This window comes from Pan troglodytes, chromosome 1 (genome assembly GCF_028858775.2).
Source record: "Pan troglodytes isolate AG18354 chromosome 1, NHGRI_mPanTro3-v2.0_pri, whole genome shotgun sequence".
Taxonomy (NCBI): Eukaryota; Metazoa; Chordata; class Mammalia; order Primates; family Hominidae; genus Pan; species Pan troglodytes.
In genome coordinates, this window is record NC_072398.2 from 43867863 (window position 1) to 43892057 (window position 24195).

At 44.4% G+C, this 24195-nt stretch overlaps 1 protein-coding gene and 1 pseudogene across 6 annotated transcripts in view; one reads left to right on the forward strand and one right to left on the reverse strand.

Moving 5' to 3' along the window:
- Positions 1-366: 366 nt before the first annotated feature.
- DSTYK (dual serine/threonine and tyrosine protein kinase) overlaps positions 367-24195 on the forward strand; it is a 71703-nt gene continuing 47874 nt past the window's right edge. For 5 of the 6 annotated variants that reach the window (XM_009440232.5, XM_054659554.2, XM_009440229.5 and 2 more), the window contains exon 1: positions 367-3394. In XM_009440232.5, coding sequence (XP_009438507.1) covers positions 3127-3394 — 268 coding nt within the window. In that variant the 5' untranslated portion in view covers positions 367-3126. 6 annotated transcript variants of the gene reach the window in all.
- LOC107969867 (large ribosomal subunit protein uL22-like) lies at positions 11833-12500 on the reverse strand (annotated as a pseudogene).

A 24195-nucleotide genomic window follows, 5' to 3' on the forward strand; every position in this document is an offset into this window, starting at 1 on the left:
TTAACTCTCGACACGTTCAGGAAATACTTTTCTTTCTTTTTGAGACAGAGTCTGACTCTGTTGCCCAGGTTGGAGTGCAGTGTCATGATCTCGGCTCACTGCAACCTCCACCTCCTGGGTTCAAGCAATTCTCCTGCCTCAGCCTCCCTAGTAGCTAGGACTACAGGTGCATGCCACCACATCCAGCTAATTTTTGTATTTTTAGTAGAGACAGGGTTTTGCCCTGTTGGCCAGGCTGGTCTCGGACTCCTGACCTCAGATGATCCACCCGCCTCAGCCTCCCAAAGTGCTGGGATTACAGGCATGAGCCACTGCACGTGGCCAGGAAATACTTTTCTTTTGTTTGTTTTTTATTTTTTTGAGACAGAGTCTCGCTCTGTCGCCAGGCTGGAGTACAGTGGTGCAATCTCAGCTCACTGCAACCTCCGCCTCCCAAGCCCGAGCGATTCTCCTGCCTCAGCCTCCCGAGTAGCTGGGACAACAGGCATGCGTCACCACGTCCAGCTAATTTTTGTATTTTTAGTAGAGACGGGATTTCATTATGTTGGCCAGGATGGTCTCGAACTCTTGACCTCATGATCTGCCCGCCTTGGCCTCCCAAAGTGCTGGGTTTACAGGTGTGAGCCACTGTGCCCGGCCAGGAAATACTTTTCTATACCAACTTAAACCCTCTCTTCTTACCGTTCAAAACTTTATTTTCTCCATTTGTCCTTTGAATTAGATATTTGAAGAAAATATGTATTTTAATTGGTAAGTTATTATGATTTACGAAGGGCTCATTGTCACTTGCATTTTTTAAGATTTTAAATAGCAAAAAATTATTGCTTTTCTCAACAGATCAAAAATAGGTATGAGATATACTTACACATATTCAAAATGATGTACATAGATTAGTTCTTGCAGTATTGTTTGTAATATCAAAAGACTGCAAAAAACCTAAAGGTCCGCCAATAGAGGACTTGTTAAATAAAACATGCCAATCCATGTGGTAGTATGTTACACAGTTAAAAAGAATGAAACAGACCTTTATGTTTTGGTGCAGAAGTCTGCAAGGCCATAATCAAATATGTATTACGTATGCTATCATTTGTATTTAAAATACATGCATACACATACATATATAAATACGTATATAGGATCTATTTATACATGATTTATATCTACAACAGTGGTTGCCTCCTGGGAGGGGAACTAGGTGACTGGGAGGTGAACAGAAAAACTAAGGAAGACTTAGTTTTTCCTTATATATCCTTTGCACCATTTGAATTTTATACCACATTCGTGTATTACTTATTTTGAAAATAAATGCAAAGTACTAAGGAATAGTTTTTAAAAGGGTGGGCTTTGTGATATTTACCTGAAATAATGCCCTCTCTGATTACTTCCACCTATCTAAATTTTGCCCCTTCTTCAAGATAGATTCCTTTTCTGGATAACTCCAGCTTGAGTGCTCTTATCTGATCTCCTGTGCTAGAAATTCGTGTGTGTGGCAAATCATTACACATTGCTTTCTTACAGCTCTTCTATTTTAAAAATGGTATCTACTTTGTATTAAAATTCCCATTTTTAATTTTCATTTCTATTTTACTGAACCTTTGGGGATTGCATGGGGAATATAATCTTGCAAAAGAAGAATGGCTGATGGAAAATACGTGACCAAGTAAAAGGCAGAAGGGGGAGTGGGTAAATGGGAAGGAGCATGAGGCTCCCTCCTTGCAGTCAGCCCTCACAGACATTTATCAAATACAGATTCATTTGAATTAGTGACCCCTTTTTATAAAATGCTAATGCCCCTGGAAAGGTAAGGCCTTCACATCTTACAACAATTAATCCAAATATCACGACATCATTTGGCTAAGAACACCTGCGTGTTCTGCGATGAGAGGTTAGGAGAAGTAAAATTTCTGAAGCAGGACTCACAAAAATTTAAAACCAAAAGGGCTTAAAGATCTGCCATTCTAAACCCTTACTTTATAGAAGATGAAACGGGGTCTTGCCCGAGATCACAATGCAAGGTATAGGGAGAGTCCAGATCCAAACTCAAATCTCCTCTTAATTTCAGTCAAGGAACTACATCATGTAGCCTACCAGAGAAGAGGTCTGGCCTAGGTAAAAGACGGTGTCTTTCTATAGCAAGAAAGATACAGATGGGCTCTGTGCCTGGTGAAGAGGGGAGAGATAATTCAGGAAGCACAAAAGAGGTGACGTCAAGTTTTGCCCCCTTTGTAATTGTGTCCAGGAGTCTGTGACTGTGTGTGTCAATGGAAGTCCTCCATACTAGCAGAAGCCAAGTTAAGATAATCAGAAATAGTTTGGGAGTCTACAAACCTCAACTTCCCCTTACCCAGTCCGGCCTCCCTACTTCAGGAACCCACTGAAGTTCAGCTTACAGCTCTTGTTGATCCTTTCACACCCTTCCTTTCCAAGTCTGGAGAAGGAAAGTTGGAATAGGGGAATGAAATGCAAACATAAGAGATTTCCCTATTTCCAGGGTACTTTCAGCCGATTTCCAGGGTACTTTCAGCCGATTCCCCAGTATCTACTGTATCCGAAACACTAGAGAGCCACTTAGGGTAGCCATGGAGATATGACTGTCTTCAGCCTTGTTTCCTTCCTTTTCTCTACTATTAACATCTTTCGCTACGATTTCGGTAAGGCCCCCCCACTTCTGCTGGCACTCAGGTTCTGCAGCTCCTCCCTCTCCTCAGGGACGCTCATAGAGGGATTGGGAACACTTTTTAAAATGAAGAGAGCGCGAAAACACAAGAACGAGTGAGGGTTTTCTCCAAAAGGGATCAGTCCCATCCACAGCCTCCCCTTCTCCAGCCTTGAGGTTTTGGCGTTTGGTCCCAGCCCGGACTGCAAGTCCCAGGAGACCCCGCGGCGAGGGTGTCCTCCAGCGATCCTTCCCTCACGCTTCTGGATAGTGGAGAGAAAGGTTCCGATAGCGGCGCACTGCGGTTTGGTTTGTTTGCAACGGCAGTGACGGAGGTTGGGAGCCAGGCTGACTGCAGGCGGGGGCGTCAGGAGGCGGATTCCTCCTCCCTTCGGCACCGGGGGGCGGGGAGGAGGGAGGCCGGGCCAGCGGCCGGGAACCGAGCCGCAAAGACAGAGCGGGCAGAGGCGATGGAGGGCGACGGGGTGCCATGGGGCAGCGAGCCCGTCTCGGGTCCCGGCCCCGGCGGCGGCGGCGGAATGATCCGCGAGCTGTGCCGGGGCTTCGGCCGCTACCGCCGCTACCTGGGACGGCTGCGACAGAACCTGCGCGAGACCCAGAAGTTCTTCCGCGACATCAAGTGCTCCCACAACCACACTTGTCTCTCCTCCCTCACGGGCGGCGGCGGGGCCGAGCGCGGCCCTGCAGGCGATGTCGCCGAAACCGGGCTGCAGGCGGGTAAGGAGGGCAGCCCGGAGGGAGAGAGGGCAGGAGAGGCACATCGGAGGACGGACCGCACCCCTGCCCTGCAAAACAAGCCCGAGTCTTCTCGGGCTGGCGGAAAGGGGCAGTCGTGTCGTGTGGCCGGGTCCCCGGGCCTGGGCCGGCCGGATCTGGGATACCTTGGGAGGGCATCCTTCTGAGGAGGGGAGGAAGGGGACCGCTGAGGGCCCGGCTGGGGGACCGGGAGCCAGGGGCAACCGAGGGCCGGAGTTCCCGGAGCAGGACCCCGGGGACCGGGGTGTGCGCTGACGGACCTGGGGCGGGCCGGCGTTCGGAGAGGGTAGCAGTTAATCCGAGGAGTGGGGAAAGTTGCTCTGAGTTGGGGGCGGGCGGGTGCGCAGTTGTGGGTCAGAGCCCCAGTTTAGAGATGGAGCAGAGGCGGCAGCGAGTCCCGGGAGTCCGAGGAGGCCATGGGACTGTAGTCGGGTGTGTGGGTTTGATGATGTATGTGAAATGTATTCACACCAATCATGAGGCAGCTCTGTGAAGAGGGGACATTCTCTAAATAGGGTTGGGGGTCGCAGAGGAAATCATATCTGATGGGTGCCACGGAATTGCCAGAGATGTTGCTCATGCTTATGGTGAAGAAGAGAGGGAAGGGATCATTTTGGTCCTGAGCCAATGGAGAACTAGCTACTCTTGTTCTTTCTTGCATGATTCTTTCTAGGATGTGCCAGAGGCCCCCAAACACTTAAAATCGTGCAGTCTTTAATCTTTCCTAACGTCTTGCTTCCTTTTAAACTGCTGTTGGTGGGGAACTGGAGGATTTGTTAACTACTGCGTCTAATTAGGAAATAACTTTAGATTGGAAGGGAGAAGGGACTGACATTCCACGTAGATAGATATCTTGGGGACAAAACAGCAAAGAAGTCTGTGGGTTTAATTTAGTGATTCTCAAACTAAAGTGTGTATTAAACTCACCCCAGGGGCGTATTGAAAATGCCATGTCTCATGCTCTAGCTCATAAATTCCTATTGAATAGGTGTGTGAAGTGGGTCCTAAGAATCTAATTTAACATGAAAAGACCCTGAAGAGGCCGGGCGCGGTGGCTCACGTCTGTAATCCCAGCACTTTGGGAGGCAGAGGCGGGGCGGATCACTTGAGGTCAGGAATTCGGGACCAGCCTGGCCAACATGGTGAAACCCCGTCTCCACCAAAAATATAAGAAACTAGCCAGGTGTGGTGGTTGAGGCCTGTAATCTCAGCCACTGGGGAGACTGAGGCAGGAGAATCGCTTGAAACCAGGCGGCGGAGGTTGCAGTGAGCAGAGATTGTGCCACTGCACTCCACCCTGTGCGACAGAGCAAGACTCTGTCTCAATAATAATAATAATAATAATAGTAATAATAAAAGATACTGGGGAAGGTGATGCAGGTGGTCTGTTAAAGTACTTTCAGAACCACGAATTTAGATGCTCATAGCAAATTTGAACACAAGGCTTAGAACTGGATGAATTGTTCTGACTTTGCGTGTTAGGTCTTATATTCCCAAAGTTTTGCGCTTAATATCCTACATCCGACTGGGAATCCAGAAATGGTGATAAAAATAAGATACTAAGATCATGACAGGGTCCTAAATGATACCGTTCCATTTAGTTGGTTTGGATAGGAATTTAAAAAGCCTTATTTTACCTTGTAACATAAAAGGAAGGGGATGACTAGTTTTTCTGAAGTTGTGTCTTTGACATCTTACGTCCAGAAATATACTGACCTGGGATGGACTTGTAGAGAGAACTAGTATCTGTGAGGCTACCAGAAAACAGCTGATGGGAAGGGCTAATGTTTTCTGAGATGATCCCCAGAATGTGTACTTTCACCCGCTCCCATAACAGTGCTTTCCAGAGGTGTCTCCTGCTCGGAAGTTTCCCTCACAGCTTATCTTAAAAAGCCCTTTATTGCTGTTTTTATTTTAAAACAACTATTTATTTTAGACTTGCTTCTAAAACAAAGAGAATTGATTAACCTCAGAGAGATGGAGGTTTTCAAGGCACTTTGGTTGGCTCTTGTTTTTATTCTTTAAAAAACAACTTAAGACATACAAATATACCTTTGCATTTCGCTTCATTGGCTTTTCCAGTTGACTGCATCATGAACTGATCTTTGCGTATTTAACTCTCTTCACCATCGGGAGTCTGTCCATCCCAGATAAAAACCTGGGAGGGTGCAGATGGCAGGAGTGGGAGCAATTTGGTTTTGTTCCATAAAATGCTTTTCTTCCTTTCAGCATGGAGAGTTTGGGGGTAAAAATGCACCAAGGAAAGTTAGCGAAGGGACACTTAATATGTATATTTGAGGGATGCATTTTCCTAGCTGTTTAGGTGGTCATGTCAGAAAGTAGAAATCACTCCTAAAAAGACAACTAGCTCTTGTTCTCCCCATTTATAGGCCATCTTTGTAAGGTCAAGTTATTCAGAGACTGTCTCAACTTTCTTTTTTAAATTTTTTGTAAAGATGGGGTCTCACTTTGTTGCCCAGGCTGGTCTCAAACTCATGGCCTCAAACGATCCTTCCACCTCAACCTCCCGAAGTGCTGGAATTACAGTAATCAGCCACCACACCCAGCCCTCAACTTTCTTTTATGAATGTTAGTCTCTGATTAATAGGAACTTGGGTGTTGAAGGAACACTCAATTCTTACCCTAACAAACCTGTAGGTTTTAAGCATCATTTCAGAATGGAACTGTGCCTCTAGGTTGATGTAGTATGGTATCTGAGCAACTGAAAGAAGACCAGGGATTAACTCTAAATTTGAAATGATTGGAGTATAAGTATGGTAACAATAGTAAAACAATTTTCATGTCTATATACCATTTGTAATGCCATATGATACCAAAAATTTTTATTGTCTCACTTTCACCCACAAAAGAGTAAAGGACCCCAAAATAATATTTGCCTCTAACATTTTATAGTTCTGAATTCACTGGGGTCAGTGTAGAGAATATGTAATGTACATGATATTTTAGAATTTAAAAAGTAAGGCTGGGTGCGGTGGCTCACACCTGTAATCCCAGCACTTTGGGAGGCTGAGGTGGGTGGATCACCTGAGGTTGGGAGTTGGAGACCAGCCTGGCCAACATGGAGAAACCCCGTCTCTATTAAAAATCCAAAAAAATTAGCTAGGCATGGTGGCACATGCCTGTAATCCCAGCTGCTGGGGAAGGCTGAGGCAGGAGAATCACTTGAATGTGGGAGGTGGAGGTTGTGGTGAGCCGAAATCACGCCATTGCACTCCAGCCTGGGCAAGAAGAGCGAAACTCTGTCTCAAAAAAATAAATAAATAAATAAATAAATAAATAAATAAATAAAGGCTTTGAGCACTTCTGAGGAAAGGCAGGGTGGAGTATTAAGAGTAGCAGAGGGAAAAGTATTTTTTTCTTTCTTTTTTTTTTTTTTTTTTGAGACAGAGTCTCTCTGTGTTGCCCAGGCTGGAGTGCAGTGGCGTGATCTTGGCTCACTGCAACCTTCACCTCCCATGTTCACGTGATTCTCCTGCTTCAGCGTCCTGAGTAGCTGGGACTATAGGCGCCTGCCACCAGGCCCAGCTAATTTTGTTATTGTATTTTTAGTAGAGACAGGGTTTTACCATGTTGGCCAGGCTGGTCTCAAACTCCTGACCTCAAGCGATCTGCCTGCCTTGGCCTCCCAAAGTGCTGGGATTACAGGCATGAGCCACTGTGCCCGGCATGGGAAAGTATTTTTCTTGTTTTATGATCCAGTAAAGTTCCTAGCTGTTGCAATTTGTCATAAGCCTCTCAATTTTAAGAAATTGGAGTGGGCCGGGTGCGGTGGCTCACGCCTGTAATTCCAGCACTTTGGGAGGCCAAGGCAGGTGGATCACTCAAGGTCAGGAGTTCGAGACCAGCCTGGCCAACGTGGTGAAACCCCATCTCTACTAAAAGTACAAAAAATAGCCAGGCATGATGGCGCGTGCCTGTAACCCCAGCTACTCGGGAGGCTGAGGCAGGAGAATCGCTTGAACCCAGGAGGCGGAGGTTGCAGTGAGTCGAGATCGAGCCATTGCACTCCAGCCTGGGTGTCGCAGCAAGACTCTGTCTAAAAAAAAAAAAAAAAAAAGATATTGGAGTGACTTAAATATGTGTTGTTTGAGTTCTGTGGTCTGTGGTGCCTTCTTTGAATCCTGGTTTCACCTCGTACTAACCAAATGATCTTGGGCAAATCACAACTGTGCTGCGCCTTTATTTCCTCATCTGGAAATAGGGATTATAACAGTACTGATCTCTAGAGTTCTTGGGAGTGAATCTATGTGCATGTTTAGAACAGGACCTGGGCCAGGAGCGGTGGCTCATGCCTGTAATCCCAGCACTTTGGGAGGCCAAGGAGGGCGGATCACTTGAGGTCAGGAGTTTGAGACCAGCCTGACCCTATCTCTACTAAAAATACAAAAATTAGCCGGGCAGGGTGGCAGGTGCCTGTATGCCAGCTACTCAGGAGGCTGAGGCAGGAGAATCGCTTGAATCTGGGAGGCGGAGGTTGCAGTGAGTCGAGATTGCCCCACTGTGCTCCAGCCTGGGCGACAAAGCAAGACTCTGTCTTTAAAAAAAAAAAAAAAAAGAACAGGCCAGGTGCGGTGGCTCACGCCTGTAATCCCAACACTTTGGCAGGCTGAGGCGGGTGGATCACCTGAGGTCAAGAGGTTGAGACCAGCCTGACCAACATGGAGAAACCCCATGTCTACTAAAAATATAAAATTAGCCGGGCATGGTGATGCATGCCTGTAATCCCAGCTACTCAGGAGGCTGAGGCAGGAGAATCGCTTGAACCCGGGAGGCGGAGATTTTGGTGAGCCGAGATTGCACCATTGCACTCTAGCCTGGGCGACAGAGCGAGACTCCGTCTCAAAAAAAAAACTAAAAAAAAAAACCCAAAAAAACCCAGTGCCTGCTAAGGTGCTATGTAAGTATTAGCTATTATTCAATAAATACCTGAGTGCCTGGTATGTACTGAGCAATGTGCTGCGTATGGGGGATAAAGAGTCAAATAAAGACATTGGCCTTGGCCTTAGGCCAGTGAAGATCAGTCTTTCCCTTCTATACTTTTAAGAAAGAAAAAATAATTATAATTATCATCAATAATCATTTATGTTGGATGATGGATTAAAAAGGTCTAAGAAGACCTGAACTTGGTCCTCTAGAAAGGTATAATCTAATCTAAACCATATACGTGTGCAACACATAAAACACGTACATAAAAAAGCAGAATGCTAAGGGAGGTTATAAGCATTTTATATGAGTTATAATTCTCAGGGTTTTTTTATAGCTCTTTGCCTTTGGTGAGCTTACAGCTATGTTTCTCCAACATTCTTCACCTTCTTTTTGTCACACCTTTTAAATGTGCCAGCATTTAAAAGAAGGGGAAAAGCACTAGTGTACTTATTTAAAATAGGCATTTTCGGCTGGGCGCGGTGGCTTACTCATGTAATTCCAGCACTTTGGGAGGCTAAGGCAGGTGGATCACCTGAGGTCAGGAGCTCGAGACTAGCCTGGCCAGCATGGTGAAACATCGTCTCCACTAAAATACAAAAAATTAGCTGGGCATGGCGGTGCGGGCCTATAATCCCAGCTGCTCAGGAGGCTGAGGCAGGAGAATCGCTGGAACCCAGGAGGCAGAGATTGCAGTGAGCTGAGATCATGCCAGTGCATTCCAGCTTGGGTGATAGAGTGAGATGGTGTCTCAAAAATAAATAAATAAATAAAATAAAATAAATAGGCATTTTCCTTGGTCATCTTAGAAATTTGTATGATAAGAAAGTTTAAGTGGCAGAGTGACATTTGGGGAAGGGATGAAAAGTTGGGAAAGAGGAGATTCTTTAGAGCTTCATTTTATAGAGCTGTCATCTTTATGGGGCTTAGGGGTGGGGAGAAGCTGGGATTGTGGGGTGGAGCACAGTGACAGCAGTGCTGCGACTGGGATGGGTGTACTCTGTGGTAGTTTGCTATCATCTGTTTAGAAGAGTTGCCAGTGCATTTCAACATAAGCTCAGTAAAGATAGTGCTATAGTTTTGGTTATTACTTTTAATAAAAGATAATCTATTCTAAGGTAATACCTTAGATTAACAAAATCCCATTTTTCCAAGTATATCCAAAACTTGGTCTTTCTTTCTTAATTTTCTTCCCTCATGGAGGCAGCATTCAGTGGCCAAAAGCAAGCATAGCATTTGAATGAAACCTGGGTTCCTATTCTAGTGCATTCTCTTTTTAACTGTGTGACTTGGGGCAAGTTACTTAACCTATTTGAATCTTGGGTTCTTCATATATATAATGGGAGTAATACACAATGCCACATATTGTATGATTCCATTGATATGAAATATCCAAAATAGGCAAACTCATAGAGATAGAAAGTAGATTAGTGGTTGCTAGGAGATGTGGGGAGAAGAAAATGAGCAAATAAGGGGTGACTGCTAATGGGTATGGGATTTTTCTGGGAGGAGATGAGAGTGCTCTGGAATTAAATAGTGATGATACTTGTACAACTTTGTGAACATTCTAAAAGCCACTGAATTGTACACTTAAAAGGGGTGAATTATATCTCAATAAATAAATAAAATGGGAGTGATAATACCTGCCTTACAAAGTTGTGACATTTGGAGATAATATACCTTAAAGCACAGGCATATAATTAATGCTAAATATATATGGCTGTTTGAGTGATGTGTGTGTGTGTGTGTGTGTGTGTGTGTGTGTATGGTGAGCATTGATTTAGAAAGTTGGAACATGGGGTTGGCAGAAGAATGAGAGGAACAGAAAGATGGAATGTGGGACAGAACAGTTTTGAGCTAGAGGCAGATTTAGGCCCGAGTCTCTAGGCTCCCAGTCCAATTCTGCTTCTGCGGCTCTTCCTTTGTTCTTTTCTGACCTGGCCATGGGAATACAAAATACACCCTGGCAGTAAAGAGACTCTGTTACAAATGAGTCATCACCCAGGCTCCACAGCTTGTATGGAACTGTCATTTACTGAGTGGGAGACTATCTGATTGAATGAGTATAATGTGGCACTACCTACTCAGGCTCTTATTCTAGTTTCCACTCCCTGACATTTAGGGCATCAGGCCCCTTGTTGCTGATCTTGCTATCTCCTGCTCCCTGGGAGGAAATGGCCTCCCTAACCACAGTGGCTCTTTGCACCCTTTCCCTTTCTGGCCTTTCTCCTTCCGAATCTTCCTTTCCGGGGGGTAATCTGTTTCCCATGGTACAGGTCTGCCTGCTGTTTTTGTTGTTGTTGTTTTGAGACAGAGTCTCGCTCTGTTGCCCAGGCTGGAGTGTAGTGGCACGATCTTAGCTCACTGCAACCTCTGCCTCCCGGTTCAAGCATTTCTCCTGTCTCAACCTCCCAAGTAGCTGGGGCTACAGGCACACACCACCATGCCCAGATAATTTTTGTATTTTTAGTAGAGTCAGGGTTTCACCACATTGGTCAGGCTGGTCTGGAACTCCTGACCTCAGGTGATCCGCCTGCCTCGGCCTCCCAAAGCGCTGGGATTATAGGCATGAGCCACCTTGCCCAGCTGGTCAGCTTGCTATTAAAAAAGACTGGGAAATTCTGCCCCCTCCCCTCCCCTTCCCTACCCCTCCCCTCCCCTTCCCTACCCCTCCCCTCCCCTCTCCTACCCCTCCCCTCCCCTCTCCTTTTCTTATTTTATTTTTTGAGACAGTCTCACTCTTGTTGCCCAGGCTGGATCTTGGCTCACTGCAACCTCTGCCTCCTGGATAAAAGTGATTCTCCTACCTCAGCCTCCCAAGTAGCTGGGACTGCAGGCACGCGCGAACCACACCTGGCTATTTTTTTTTTTTTTTTTTTGGTAGAGACGGGGTTTCACCGTTTTGGCCAGGCTGATGTTGAGCTCCTGGCCTCAAGTGATCTGGCCACCTTGGCCTCCCAAAGTGCTGGGATTACAGGCGTGAGCTCCCATGCCCATCCTGCCTGCTTTTAAAAGAGAAAATATTATTGCCTTTAAGCTTATTATAATTTGCAATATGTTTAGTCTTAAAAGTCATTACTGATTTCAGTATGGTTAGTTCTTCAGCCTTGCAAGTAGTTTTTACAGAAGGCATGGATTTAAATAAAAATCCAATCTGGTTTTTATATTTTGTTTTGCTCTGTCTACTTTCTCCTTTTCTTTCTCCATGCTTCTGTTCTCTGTTTTACTAGGTTAAGAGAACAGGGAATCTTTCTCCAATAAATGCACTTCTCAAAAACAATCCTTTCAGAATAAAACCTAAAAAAAAGTTACAGAAATAAAGGGGAATATGAATTTTACCTTATACCTGTTACTCAGTTAATATAGGCTCTGCTCATACAGATTATGCCTTTATTTACTTTCTTTTCTTTCCTTTTTTTAAAAAAATATTTAATTGTATTTACTTTAATGCTGAATTTACTCCTGTGTCATAAGTTTTTGTTTCTTCAGTTTCTTCTGGGATAACTTTTTCTTCTGGGCAACCTCCTCTTCTGATTTAGGAACAATCTGTTCCTTTTCAGTAAGGATCATCTCAATGTGGCAGAGAGAGCTCACGTATGGGTTAATCCGACCATGAGCTCTGCAGGTCCAGCGGCGCATCTTAGGTGCTTTGTTCACTTTGATATGCCCAACGACCAGAGAATCTACACCTAAACCCTTAAGTTCAGCATTACTCTCTGCATTTTTAAGCATGTGCAGCAAAAATTCAGCAAGCTTTTTGGGCCACTGACCTTGTCCAGCCCCACTGCTTGGCCTGGGCACACCAACCAACGCAACCATTGTAATGTTGGAATGGTACATGCTGTTTCTGTAAAGTGGTAGCTTTCAGATACTTCGTGGCTTTTCGTATATGCATACCCTTGATGGCCTGAGAAGTGTCATGAGTATTCATAAAGTGAACACGAAGATTTGAACCTCTTGATTTGCATGATTTTGTGGGGTTCTCTGGGTCAAGTGAATAGCGAACCATTTTCACAGATTACCTCAGGCCACGTAGGGGAAGAAGCCCCTTCCCCTTCCCCTTCCCCTCCCTTCCCCCTCTCCCTTCCCCTTCTCCCTTCCCCTTCTCCCTTTCCCCCCTCCCCTTCCCGAGTTTCCCACATTTCCTTTCCTGATGCCCAGGCTGGAGTGCAGTGGCGCAATCTTGGCTCACTGCAACCTCTGCCTCCCAAGTTCAAGCAATTCTCCTGCCTCAGCCTTCCTGAGTAGCTGGGATCACAGGCATGCACCACCACGACCGGCTAATTTTGTATTTTTAGTAGAGACAGGGTTTCACCATGTTGGTCAGGCTGGTCTCGAATTCCTGACCTCAGGTGATCCTCCCGTCTTGGCTTCCCAAAGTGCTGGCATTACCGGTGTGAACCACTGCGCCCAGCCTTTTCTTTTGTATGATAGCTGTGAGTATGTTTGTCTTAGCCTGCTGACAAGATTGTGTACCCCTAAGGGTAAAGAGTATGTTTTACTCATTTTGTAGCCCCTGTAGTGCCTACCATAGTGCTTTGTACATAATGGGCAAATAAATATCTGTTAAATTATTTCCACAGCTGGTGGATATTGGAATGATGTTTTGAAATTAAATGCAATTTAATTCCTTCCTTGGAAGGGCGTTTTTTTTGGCCCCATAGAACATAAGGATTTTTGTAAATTCACACACATTTTACTCTCTGGGCCCCTAAAAATGAACAATGATATACATTTCATAGGTGACTAGTTAGGCTGCAGTTGCATTCTTTTTTTTTTTCATTAAAAAAATTTTGTTTTTAATTTTGTGTGTACATAGTAGGTTTATATATTTATGGGATACCTGAGATGTTTTGATACAGGCATGCAATGTGAAATAAACACATCATGGAGAATGGGGTACCCATCCCCTTAAACATTTATTCTTTAAGTTACAAACAATCTAATTACTTTCCTTAAGTTATTTAAAAATATACAATTGGGCCGTCATGGTGGCTCATGCCTGTAATCCCAGCACTTTGGGAGGCCAAGGCGGGTGGATAACATGAGGTCAGGAGTTCGAGAACAGCCTGACCAACATAGCGAAACCCCATCTCTACTGAAAATACAAAACTAGCCGGGTATGGTGGCACGTGCCTGTAATCCCAGCTACTCAGGAGGCTGAGGCGGGAAAATCGCCTGAACCTGGGAGGTGGAGATTGCAGTGAGCCAAGATTGCACCATTGCACTCCAGCCTGGGCAACAAGAGTGAAACTCTGTCTCAAAAAAAAAAAAAAAATTAAATTATTATTGACTATAGTCACCCTGTTGTGCTATCAAGTAGTAGGTGCAGTTGCATTCTGTGCCAGTATCCCAAAGAATTATTTTCATGTTCCAAAGAATGACTTGCATGCAATACCAGTAGACCTGAGCTTCACCATGATATGGGAAGTAAATTCTTAATATTCATTCACTCAGCAAATCTTTATTTAATGCCTGACTCTGTACTAGGCACAGGACACGCATTGGTGAACCACTCTGTCCAACTAACTGAGATTATTAATTCCAAATTGATGTTATGAAGGAAAAAAGGATTAGTGTTTCATCATGTCTCTCCCAGAGGATTTTCTACAAATTGGTTACCTACTTAATCATTAGTTGTCTTTGAGTGGGTAGGAGTGTAGGGCATATGGAAAATTGTAAGATTAAATGGCATTGATAAGAATAGGAGTTGAGGCCAGACGCAGTGGCTCACACCTGTAATCCCAGCACTTTGGGAGGCCGAAGTGGGCAGATCACCTGAGGTGAGGAGTTCAAGACCAACCTGGCCAACATGGCGAAACCCCATCTCGATTAAAAATACAAAAAATTGGCTGGGTGTGGTAGCTCATGCCTATAATCCCAGCACTTTGGGAGGCCAAGGTAGGTGGATCACCTGAGGTTAGGAGTTCAAGACTAGCCTGGCCAACATGGTGAAACCCTGTCCCTACTAAAAATACAAAAAATTATCTGGGCGCGGTGGTAGGCACCTGTAATCCCAGCTACTTGGGAGGGTGAGGCAGGAGGATCTCTTGAACCCAGGAGGCGAAGTTTGCAACCAGCCGAGATTGCACCACTGCACTCCAGCCAAGGTGACAGAGCGAGACTCTGTCTCATTAAAAAAAAGAATAAGAGTTGAAATGTTCTGCCCACTTTCTGACAGTAGAGGAAAATCAGCCTATTTTCTCTTTGATGGAAAAATTATATCATCTCGTTTTTGTGGTTCAAATGCAGAATGCATTTATGAAGATTACTGTTAGAGCTTCTTTCATTTCTGTCTTTCTTAGAAGTTACAGAGAAGCCGGTAGGAAAAGTACGAGCTATGGGTGGATGTGGTTTTTTTGGTTATGGTTGTAAAACCTAAGGTTAATTTGCTCCTTCTTACAGGAAAATAGCCTCTAGGGATGACGGGGTTTGCTTCCTACGTGGTGCAGGGAATCTGAGTAGTGTCATTCATAACAAGACTACAGAGGGCGAGTCCATGTGGGGGTGCAGTTTTTCTATTTTACCTCGCAGAGCTCTGACTGGAGTGCCGTGGGAGGACGTCCAGTCTCAGTATAGGCCATTCCCAGGCTTGGAGGTTGATTCAGTTCTTTGCCACACAGGGAGTTTGGTGATCCTGTGGAACCTGGAACTTGACACTTACATGACCAGAGGAGAACAGATGTAGAAATGCTTAAGATATGTGTCTCCTTTGCTTTGAGCTATAAATGAGACTCTCTGAGAAAGTTCCCTTATGCGTAATGTTCCTCCAAAGTCCAAACCAAAACTCTTGGAGGGAAAGTTGGTCAGAGCATGGAGACTCATCAGTATCCCCTGCGGGTTCTGGTTGAAGTGCCCGTCACAGGCAGTGTGTTTTTCTATTTTCTTCTCTAGGCAGTGTGAGCAGTTTGGATGTATTCCCCAGCTGTGTGCCACGTGGCTGTGGGAACCTTTTGACCACCGCTTTCTTTGGAGTTGGGCTTTATTATAACATGCTTCCATTCCCTGAGGTGGTGTGCTCTGGGCAGGATGATGGGAGTAGGACTTGAGGATTGTTTTGCTTTTCACTTGTCTAACTAATGATACATCAGAATTGTCCCAAATAATTATGTCTAGGTTATATATTTATAAAAGCCTTTGATTTTTTAAAAAAATTCCACTTATTTTAAAAAAGTACTTTCATCCTCAAAGTGTCTAACTTTAGTTTCATCAGATTAAGAGCTTTAGTGCCTGGGAGGCTGAGGCAGAAGAATCGCCTGAACCCGGGAGGCAGAGATTGAAGTGAGTCGAGATCGCGCCACCACACTCCAGCCTGGTGACAGAACGAGGCTCCATCTCAAAAAAAAAAAAAAAAAAAAAAAGCTTTAGTGCCTTATTTATGCCAGACAAATTTCAGTTTAGATCTTTTTTTAAATATTTTCTAGTCTATTTAATGGGGAGAGAATTTCCCAGGGTTTTTTGTTTTTTTTTTTTTTAATCAAGTCAAACTTGCCAGAGCAAAGACTAAAGCCCTATCACAAATGCAGCTAGGTTACAAGACTATTTTAAATAAAAGCTCTTTCTATTCAAATGAGAGGGACAGTGAGAATGAACCAGTATGGAGTTTACGTTTTAGGAATATTCCATATGATATACTCTAGCCTTAACGTTTAATATTATGGCGATATCTAGGTGCAAGGAGGAATGTGGGGGAATATAGCTAGTAGAAGAAAAGTCATTCTTATTTTTTAGTATATAAGAACCCCACTGAGGAAACCTCTTTCACTTTCTCCTGATTGAACAACTGACGTGCTCTTCTGGTTCTGTCCCATGGAGAGAATTGGAAAAGTTTTGCTGCTTTAACTTGGAAAAGTGGTTTGTTGGTATAGGATAAAAGTAGTTAGTGTATAATGGCAATATAGTCTCTACCACTAATAAACATAAGGGGCCACTACAGGCAGTGCAAAATCAAAGTCAAGCTTTCTCTGTTGGTTTCTTTCTTTCTTTCTTTCTTTCTCTTTTTTTGAGACGGAGTTTCACTCTTGTTGCCGAGGCTGGAGTACAATGGCATGATCTTGGCTCACCGCAGCCTCCACCTCCCGGGTTCAAGCGATTCTTCTGCCTCAGCCTACCGAGTAGCTGGGATTACAGGCATGTGCCACCACGCCCAGCTAATTCTGTATTTTTAATAGAGACGGGGTTTCTCCATGATGGTCAGGCTGGTCTCAAACTCCCGACCTCAGGTGATCCGCCCGCCTCAGCCTCCCAAAGTGCTGGGATTACAGGCATGAGCCATCATGCCCGGCCTTGGTGGTTTCTTATTTAATGAACCTGATGGTTACAGGTAACTTTCATCAGACTGTTCTATACTGGAGCATCATGTTGGTCTATACTGCTCAGACTTGTGGATTTGGATTCTAAGTCTGATCCTAAACTACTTGCTTAGATCAGTGCCTTGAACTCCCCAGACTCTGAACAAGCAATAGTAAACATCACAGGAAGATTGATGGGATGGAAGGTAATGTGCAGGGCAAAAGTGGAGACAGTGAAGAAACTGTTGTTGTTCAAATCCTGTTATTGCTGTATTTGATGTTTTTTTTTTTTTTCCGGCTGGTTTTTCTTGTCAAGTAAAATCCTATCTCTTGATCTCTTTCCTCTGAGATCAAGAGCTGGATACGCTTTGCTAGGTATATATTTGGATCCTAAAAAAATTATTTTGAAATAATTTCAAACATACGTAAGTGTTGCGAGAACAATAAAAGAGTTCCAATACCTGCTTCATGCAAATTTTCTAGTTGTTAACATTTTCATGGATTTGTTCCATCACCCAGTCTCTCTCCTTCCTGATCCATATTAGATGTAGTCTTTTTCTGAACCTTTTGAGAGCTGAGTGCAGTTAGGTTTTCTCATCTTCTCTAAACACTCCAGTATGCATTCCTCCCAAACAAGGATGTGCTTCTATGATCACCATACAGCTCGCCAAATCAAGAAATTAACATGGGTTCAGTACTACCATCCAGTCCACAGACCCTGTTCAGGTTTTGCCAACTGTCCCAACAATGTCTCTTTTTTTTTTTTTTTTTTTCCTTTCATCACAGGGTATATGACATCAACCCATCCCTGGAGATGTTTTCTCCACCTTAAATTCACCAGTTTTAGGGCCAGGCGCAGTGGCTCATGCCTGTAATCCCAGCACTTTGGGAGGCCATGGCGGGTGGATCACCTGAAATCAGGAGTTCAAGACCAGCCTGGCCACTATGGTGAAACCCCATCTCTACTAAAAATACAAAAAAAAATTAGCCAGGCATGGTGGTGCATGCTTGTAATCCCTGCTACTTGGGAGGCTGAGGCAGGAGAATTGCTCGAACCCGGAAGGCTGCAGTGAGCCGAGATCATGCCATTGCCCTCCAGCTTGGGCAACAAGAACGAAACTCCATCTCAAAAAAAAAAAAAAAAAATTCACCATTTTTTGCTTTGCAATTGATTAGTTTGTGAATTCACCATTTTTTCCTTTGCAATTGATTAGTTTGTGGAGAGGTGTTCTTGTATTTCACTGATACCCTGTTTCTCAAAAAACCTCCTTCCAGTAGACCTAGCATTCCCTGACAACTCCCACCTGTCTCAGTGATGGGGTTTTTTTGTTGTTGTTTTCTTTTTACAGGCAAGGTCTTGCTCTGTTACCCAGGCTGGATGGAGCGCAGTGGTGTGATCATAGCTCACTGCAGCCTTAATCTCCTGGGCTCAAGAAATCCTGCCTCAGCCTCCCTAGTATCTGGGACTACAGGCACATGCCACCATGCCTAGCTAATTTTTAAATTTTTTGTAGAGATGGAGTCTCACTATGTTGCCCAGGTTGGTTTTGAACTTCTAGGCTCAAGCGATCCTCCTGCCTCAGCCTCCCAAAGTGCTAGGACTACAGGCATGAGTGACCGTGTGCAGCCCAATGGTGATTTTTATATCCATCATTCCTTCTATATGTATTAGTTGTAGTCTACTGTAAAGAAGAGCTTTCCTTTTCTCTTGTTTATTTAATCAGTGTAGACTTGTGAATTTTTTCAATGGATTGTAATATCTTCCTATCACTTTTTATGCATAAATTGTCCCCACTTTGGTGAGTGAGTTTCCCTTCAAGCTGGTTCCTGTGTCCTTTTGACATATTCCCACCTTTGGATCATTGGTAATGCTTATAAACTGTTATACACTGCGTTCCAAATGCCAGAAACTAAGCCCTCTGTAAAGCATGGGGTCGGCTTCCTTCAAGGAACTACTTCCATCTCTGCGTCCCATACGTTAAAGCTTCAACTGCCAGCTGTGATTCTGTTCCCTCGGTAGTGTGACCAGTCTCAGGAGCAGTTTCACCCAGAAAGGAGCTTGTTCAGCATGCTGCTGAGTGCGTTCCCATTTCACATGGCTCCCAGGGAGTATCAGCCCCTAGGGAGGCGGTCTCCTCTCCCCCGGTGCCAATACTATCTGCTTCTTAAAAGCTGTGAGAGATCTTAACATGGTCCTGACATAGAATAACTTTAGAGAGACTTCTGCCAACTTGACTTTTCCGATTCCAGCAAGAGCTTTGCCTACTAGAGTGCATTTCAGTCTCTAATCTTCAATAACCATCCCCTTCCAAAGAAATAGTGTGTACTACTTGGTCCTGAAGATTCTGAAAGCCAGACTACCTAAGCATCTGTTTTCCTTAAATGAGGGTGCCTTCTGTGTCAGTCTTTAAAATTTAGCTGAAGGTCAGAGAGCTTGTTTAGGAAGGATAAATAAATATTTCTAGACTGAATTTTTTTCTGTCTCAGTCCCTGGAATTTTTGTAGCTTAGTACTTTGAAGCTTGTGGTAGAATTGACTGTAGTAGAAAGACTGTATAAGATTACTTTCTCAATTTAGGATTTGTTCTTTTCTCTACTTTTGGTATAGATAGTAAGAAATAAAACATCACTACCTATTTGTGGAAATGCATCTTTGTGTCACTGGTTGCCTCAGTTAACTATAAAAATCCTTTGTTTTTCATTCACTTTCAGAGGGGACTTAAGTTGACTTCCCATAAAAGCATGGAAAATTCAATGTTAGAAGTGATATTTTTGGCCAGGCATGGTGGCTCACACCTGTAATCTCAGCACTTTGGGAGGCTGAGGCAGGCGGATCACCTGAGGTCAGGAGTTTGAGATCAGCCGGGCCAACATGGTAAAATCCTGTCTATACAAAAAAAAAAAAAAAAAAAAATTAGTGGCACTTGCCTGTAGTCCCTGCTACTCGGGAGGCTGAGGCACGAGAATCACTTGAACCTGGGAGGTAGAAGTTGCCCTGACCCGAGATCATGCCACTACACTCCAGCCTGGGCGACAGAGCTGGAATTTTGGCACACGCCTGTAGTCCCAGCTACTTGGGAGGCTAAGGCGCAGGAATTGCTTGAACCAGGGAGGTGGAGGTTGCTATGACCCAAAATCATGCCACTGCACTCCAGCCTGGGCGACAGAGCTGGAGTTTTCTTTTTTTGAGCTCTGTCTCTGTCTTTTTTTTTTTTTAGGCCAGGAACGGTGGCTCATGCCTATAATCCTAGCACTTTGGGAGGCTGAGGTGGGAGAGTCGCTTGAACCCAGGAGTTTGAGACCAGCCTGGGCAACATAGTGAGACCCCATCTCTATTTAAAAAAAAAAAGTGAGATTTTTAAAACTACTGAAGGAGGGAAATCCTTGGGTACCAGGAACAAGTATTGCAGTAATAACTCTGTTGAGACCTGAATTAACTTTGAAGTCCATGTTAACTTTATGAGCTGCAGGAGTATAATAAAGCAAAAGCATTTTCTATTTCACCAACTTTTGTAGTGCCTTCCCTACCTTGGACATAGACTGTACCTTAAGAGCCTTCAGTTACCTTTCACGAGTATGTATTATTGATTGGTAGTGGCTGAAAGATGTGATAGTTTTCCTCACTCATCTTGAGGGTCATGGCCAACACTTCTCTAACAAAAGAAAGTTTAACAAGAGAAAAGCATAACAAATTTATGTGACACGGGAGCCTTTAGAAATGAAGTCACAAAGACCCAGGGAAAACTGTTTTTATGCTTAGGTTTGATGAAGAATTGACTACTTTGTAGAAAGTGATTGGACAGTAGGACATGATCTAATGGTAATAGACTGAGAAACCCAGCAAGGCTGGTCTGCTCAGGTTATTCTTGGGCTCTTTATGTGCATTCCTTCCCCCAGGGTGTGGGATGTGGCAGGTCCTCTCTGGAATGAGGGTCTTCAGAGGACAAGAGAGCAACCTTTCTAGTTTTATGGCTTGCTTCAGAGAAGAGGCTTGCTAGTTAGTTCCTTTTTTTTTTTTTTTTGAGATGGAGTCTCACTCTGTTGCCCAGGCTGGAGTGCAGTGGCACTATCTCGGCTCACTGCAGCCCCTACCTCCCAGGTTCAAGCGATTCTCCTGCCTTAGCCTCCCAACTAGTTGGGACTATAGGCACATGCTACCACGCCTGGCTAATTTTTGTATTTTTAGTAGAGGTGGGGTTTTACCATGTTGGCCAGGCTGGTCTCGAACTCCTGACCTCAAGTGATCCACCCACCTGGGCCTCCCAAAGTGTTGGGATTACAGGCGTGAGCCACTGTGCCCAGCCAGGGTTTCTAGTTTCTATGGTCTTGAGGAAGAGGAATTCTGGTTTCTGTGAGTACCTTAAGGGGAGAAAAAGGGGAGGCAGACAGGAGGCCAGGAGAAGGTCAGAGAGCAACCTTGCTTCTGAAGCCTTCCAATCTCCTTTAGTTCAAAGTGCTCAGCATGCCAAAGCACCATACTTTGGGGTATTGTTTTCTGAGCCTGATGGGATGGAAAATAGGCAAGGAGGAGAGTGTGTTGCTACAAATCGATTGCCATTACCCCAAAAACAATTTAAATAAAGTATCTATCCTAAAGAGTCACTAGCAACAGAAACAGGTCACGAGTATTTCCTCCCTCCCATCTTCTCTTTTCAGAGTAGTCACCCAAACAGTAATACACACTGACTGTTGAGCAGAGCACTAAGAATTTCTCTGAAAAGAGCCTACTCTTTCTTTTAGCAAAGAGACTTTAGAGATCTCAGGTAGAATAACATTTTTTGAAAGTGTGTACCAGCCAGTGGTAATGCTGCGGTTTTCTCCATATGCTTTATTCCTCATGGTTTGGGGCAACTTGCATAGGGATTGTATCAGTCTGCTTTACATTGAGGTCCTACAGTCACTAAATTGCATTTGACCCCAGACTGGAAAACAATGTGGCATAGGGGTCATTGTCTACTGGCCCCCAGAGCTCTGCAGTTAGCTGCTGAGAGAAATGGAGAAACCTGAGCTGTTTCTTGTTTTTTCTTTTTGAGATGGAGTTTCGCTCTTGTCACTCAGACTGGAGTGCAATGGCGTTATCTCGGCTCACTACAACCTCTGCCTCCCGGGTTCAAGCAATTCTCCTGCCTCAGCCTCCCGAATAGCTGGGATTACAGGCGTCGGCCACCATGCTTGGCTAGTTTTTATATTTTTAGTAGAGATGGGGTTTCACCATATTGGCTAGGCTGGTCTCGAACTCCTGACCTCAGGTGATCCACCCGCCTTGGCCTCCCAAAGTGCTGAGATTACAGGCATGAACCACTGCGCCCAGCCTGATTTGGTTTTTTGAGCATCCATTTCCTCATCTTTATTATTATTATTTTTTGAGGTAGGTGACTCACCCAGGAGAGTCTCACAGTAGCGTGATCACAGATCACTGCAGCCTTGATCTCCCCAGGGTCAAGCAGTCTTCACACCTCAGCCTCCTGAGTAGCACACCACAATGCCTAGCTGATTTTTAAAAATTTTTAGTAGAAACAAAGGCACGGCGGGGGTTGCTCCCTTTGTTGCCCAGGCTGGCACGGCGGGGGTTGCTCCCTTTGTTGCCCAGGCTGGTCTCGCACTTCTGAGCTCCATGCATCCATCCATCCATGTCGGCCTCCCAAAGTGCTGGGATTACAGGTGTGAGCCACCATGCCTGGTCCATTTCTTCATTTTTAAATGGAGTTAATAATAGTCCTTGTCTTGTAGAATTGTGAGCATTAAATGAAATGAAGCAAATAAAGTGATCAATACATAGAAAGGGCTCAATAAATGTTATGTAAAACAAAAACCAAAATAGGTTGCTGCTTTAGTTGTTCTTCTCTTCCATCTAGCTTGAAACTTTTGTTTAGAAGTAAACAAAAATCAAAATCTGTATTTAAGAACAACCACCAAGAACAACAACAACAACAAAAGCCTTGGTTTGCACTTAAGACAATTTGATATGATTTTTCCTCCAGCCAGAGTTGGCAGGGTTAATGTGAGCCAGCTGAGAAGCCATGCTGTTACCTTCTGGCAGCCCATATGCAGATGCTGTTGTATTAATTACAAAAGAAAACTCGATTAACTTGAAGTCCTTTAACTGTCAGTGAGGCAGCTGCTCCAGCTCTGAAACAGGTTTTCTTCCTCCCTCCTACTGTCAGTCTACAGCTTTTAATCTCTTCTTTAGAGAACTGCTAAGACTGCACTGTAGGTCCTCAGAGCCCCTGGCTAGTTCAGTCTACTTTTTGTTCTGCAGTTATAGTGGTCCAAGGGGCGCTTGCGTAATTAAATTCACATATAATTTAAAATAAAATAAAAACCACCACACCAACCACCCATCCCCCTCACATCATTGGTCTTTCAGCAGTTAAAACCTGGCATTTTAGAACTGGAAAGCATGTTAAAGATTATCTAATCCAACTCCACCCCCCTCCATTTACCGACGAGCATTTCAAGGCTCAGAAAGATCGAGTGGATTGCCAAGGTCACAGAGCTAGTCAGAGTGGCAAAGCCTGCCTTCATTCTCGTGCTGTTCCCGCTTCCATATTGCATTCCACCACATCACTGAGCAGTGTGCAAGAATCCAGGAGTAAAACCATCTGCTTTCAACTTCATTTCTCTCCATGCCCTTGTTCAAATCTGGTAGAGATGTCAAATGGATGAAAAAGCTAAAGATTTAGTGGGAGAAGCAAAGAGCTTGGATAGTGACATGTTGGAAAACAAAGACGGTGATGTTTGCCATGGACTTCTAACAGTGTACTGGGATCAACTTCAGCACCCTTTCCTACTGCGCTGGTCTTTGGTCGTTTTGACAGTAGCAAGTTTATTTGTGGTGACTTTTTGTAGGAAAGATGGAGGGGGGAAGTGTTCATTTGGGTCAGATGAATAATGGGGTGTGTCTGCTCTGGTTTTGGCTGATGCAGCCTGTTTCATTGGCTGTCCTATAGTTGACACTTTGTTTCAGAGGTGCAGAGGCTCTCTCCCTCTCGTCCTGAAAAGTGATTTAGTTGGTTTTCTTCTCTATTATCCACTCTCCTGGTAGTAGCAGTAACAAAGGTTATTTAGGTTTGTTGGTCTTTTTGTGATGAAACCATTTTTATTATAGGAATTTAAAGGTTGTCAGTATGCATTCACACGTAGACACTTATGTGAAAATCTGGGGAGGACAGGGAATAGAAGAAAGCTAGGAAGTGTAGATGAGGTGAAGACAGTCTAGCTGGACTTCTCACTGCTGGAGCTGAGACTATGATAGTTAAATTCCACAAGATGAATGGAAGGGTCCTACTCTTGTTTTTTTTTTTTTTTTTTTTTTTTTTGAGATGGAGTCTCGCTCTGTTGCCCAGGCTGGAGTGCAATGGCGTGATCTTGGCTCACTGCAACCTCCGCTTCCCGGGTTCAAGCGATTCTCCTGCCTCAGTCTCCCGAATAGCTGGGATTACCACCACGCCTGGCTGATTTTTTGTATTTTTAATAGAATCAGGGTTTCACCATGTTGGCCAGGCTGGTTTCGAACTCCTGACCTCAG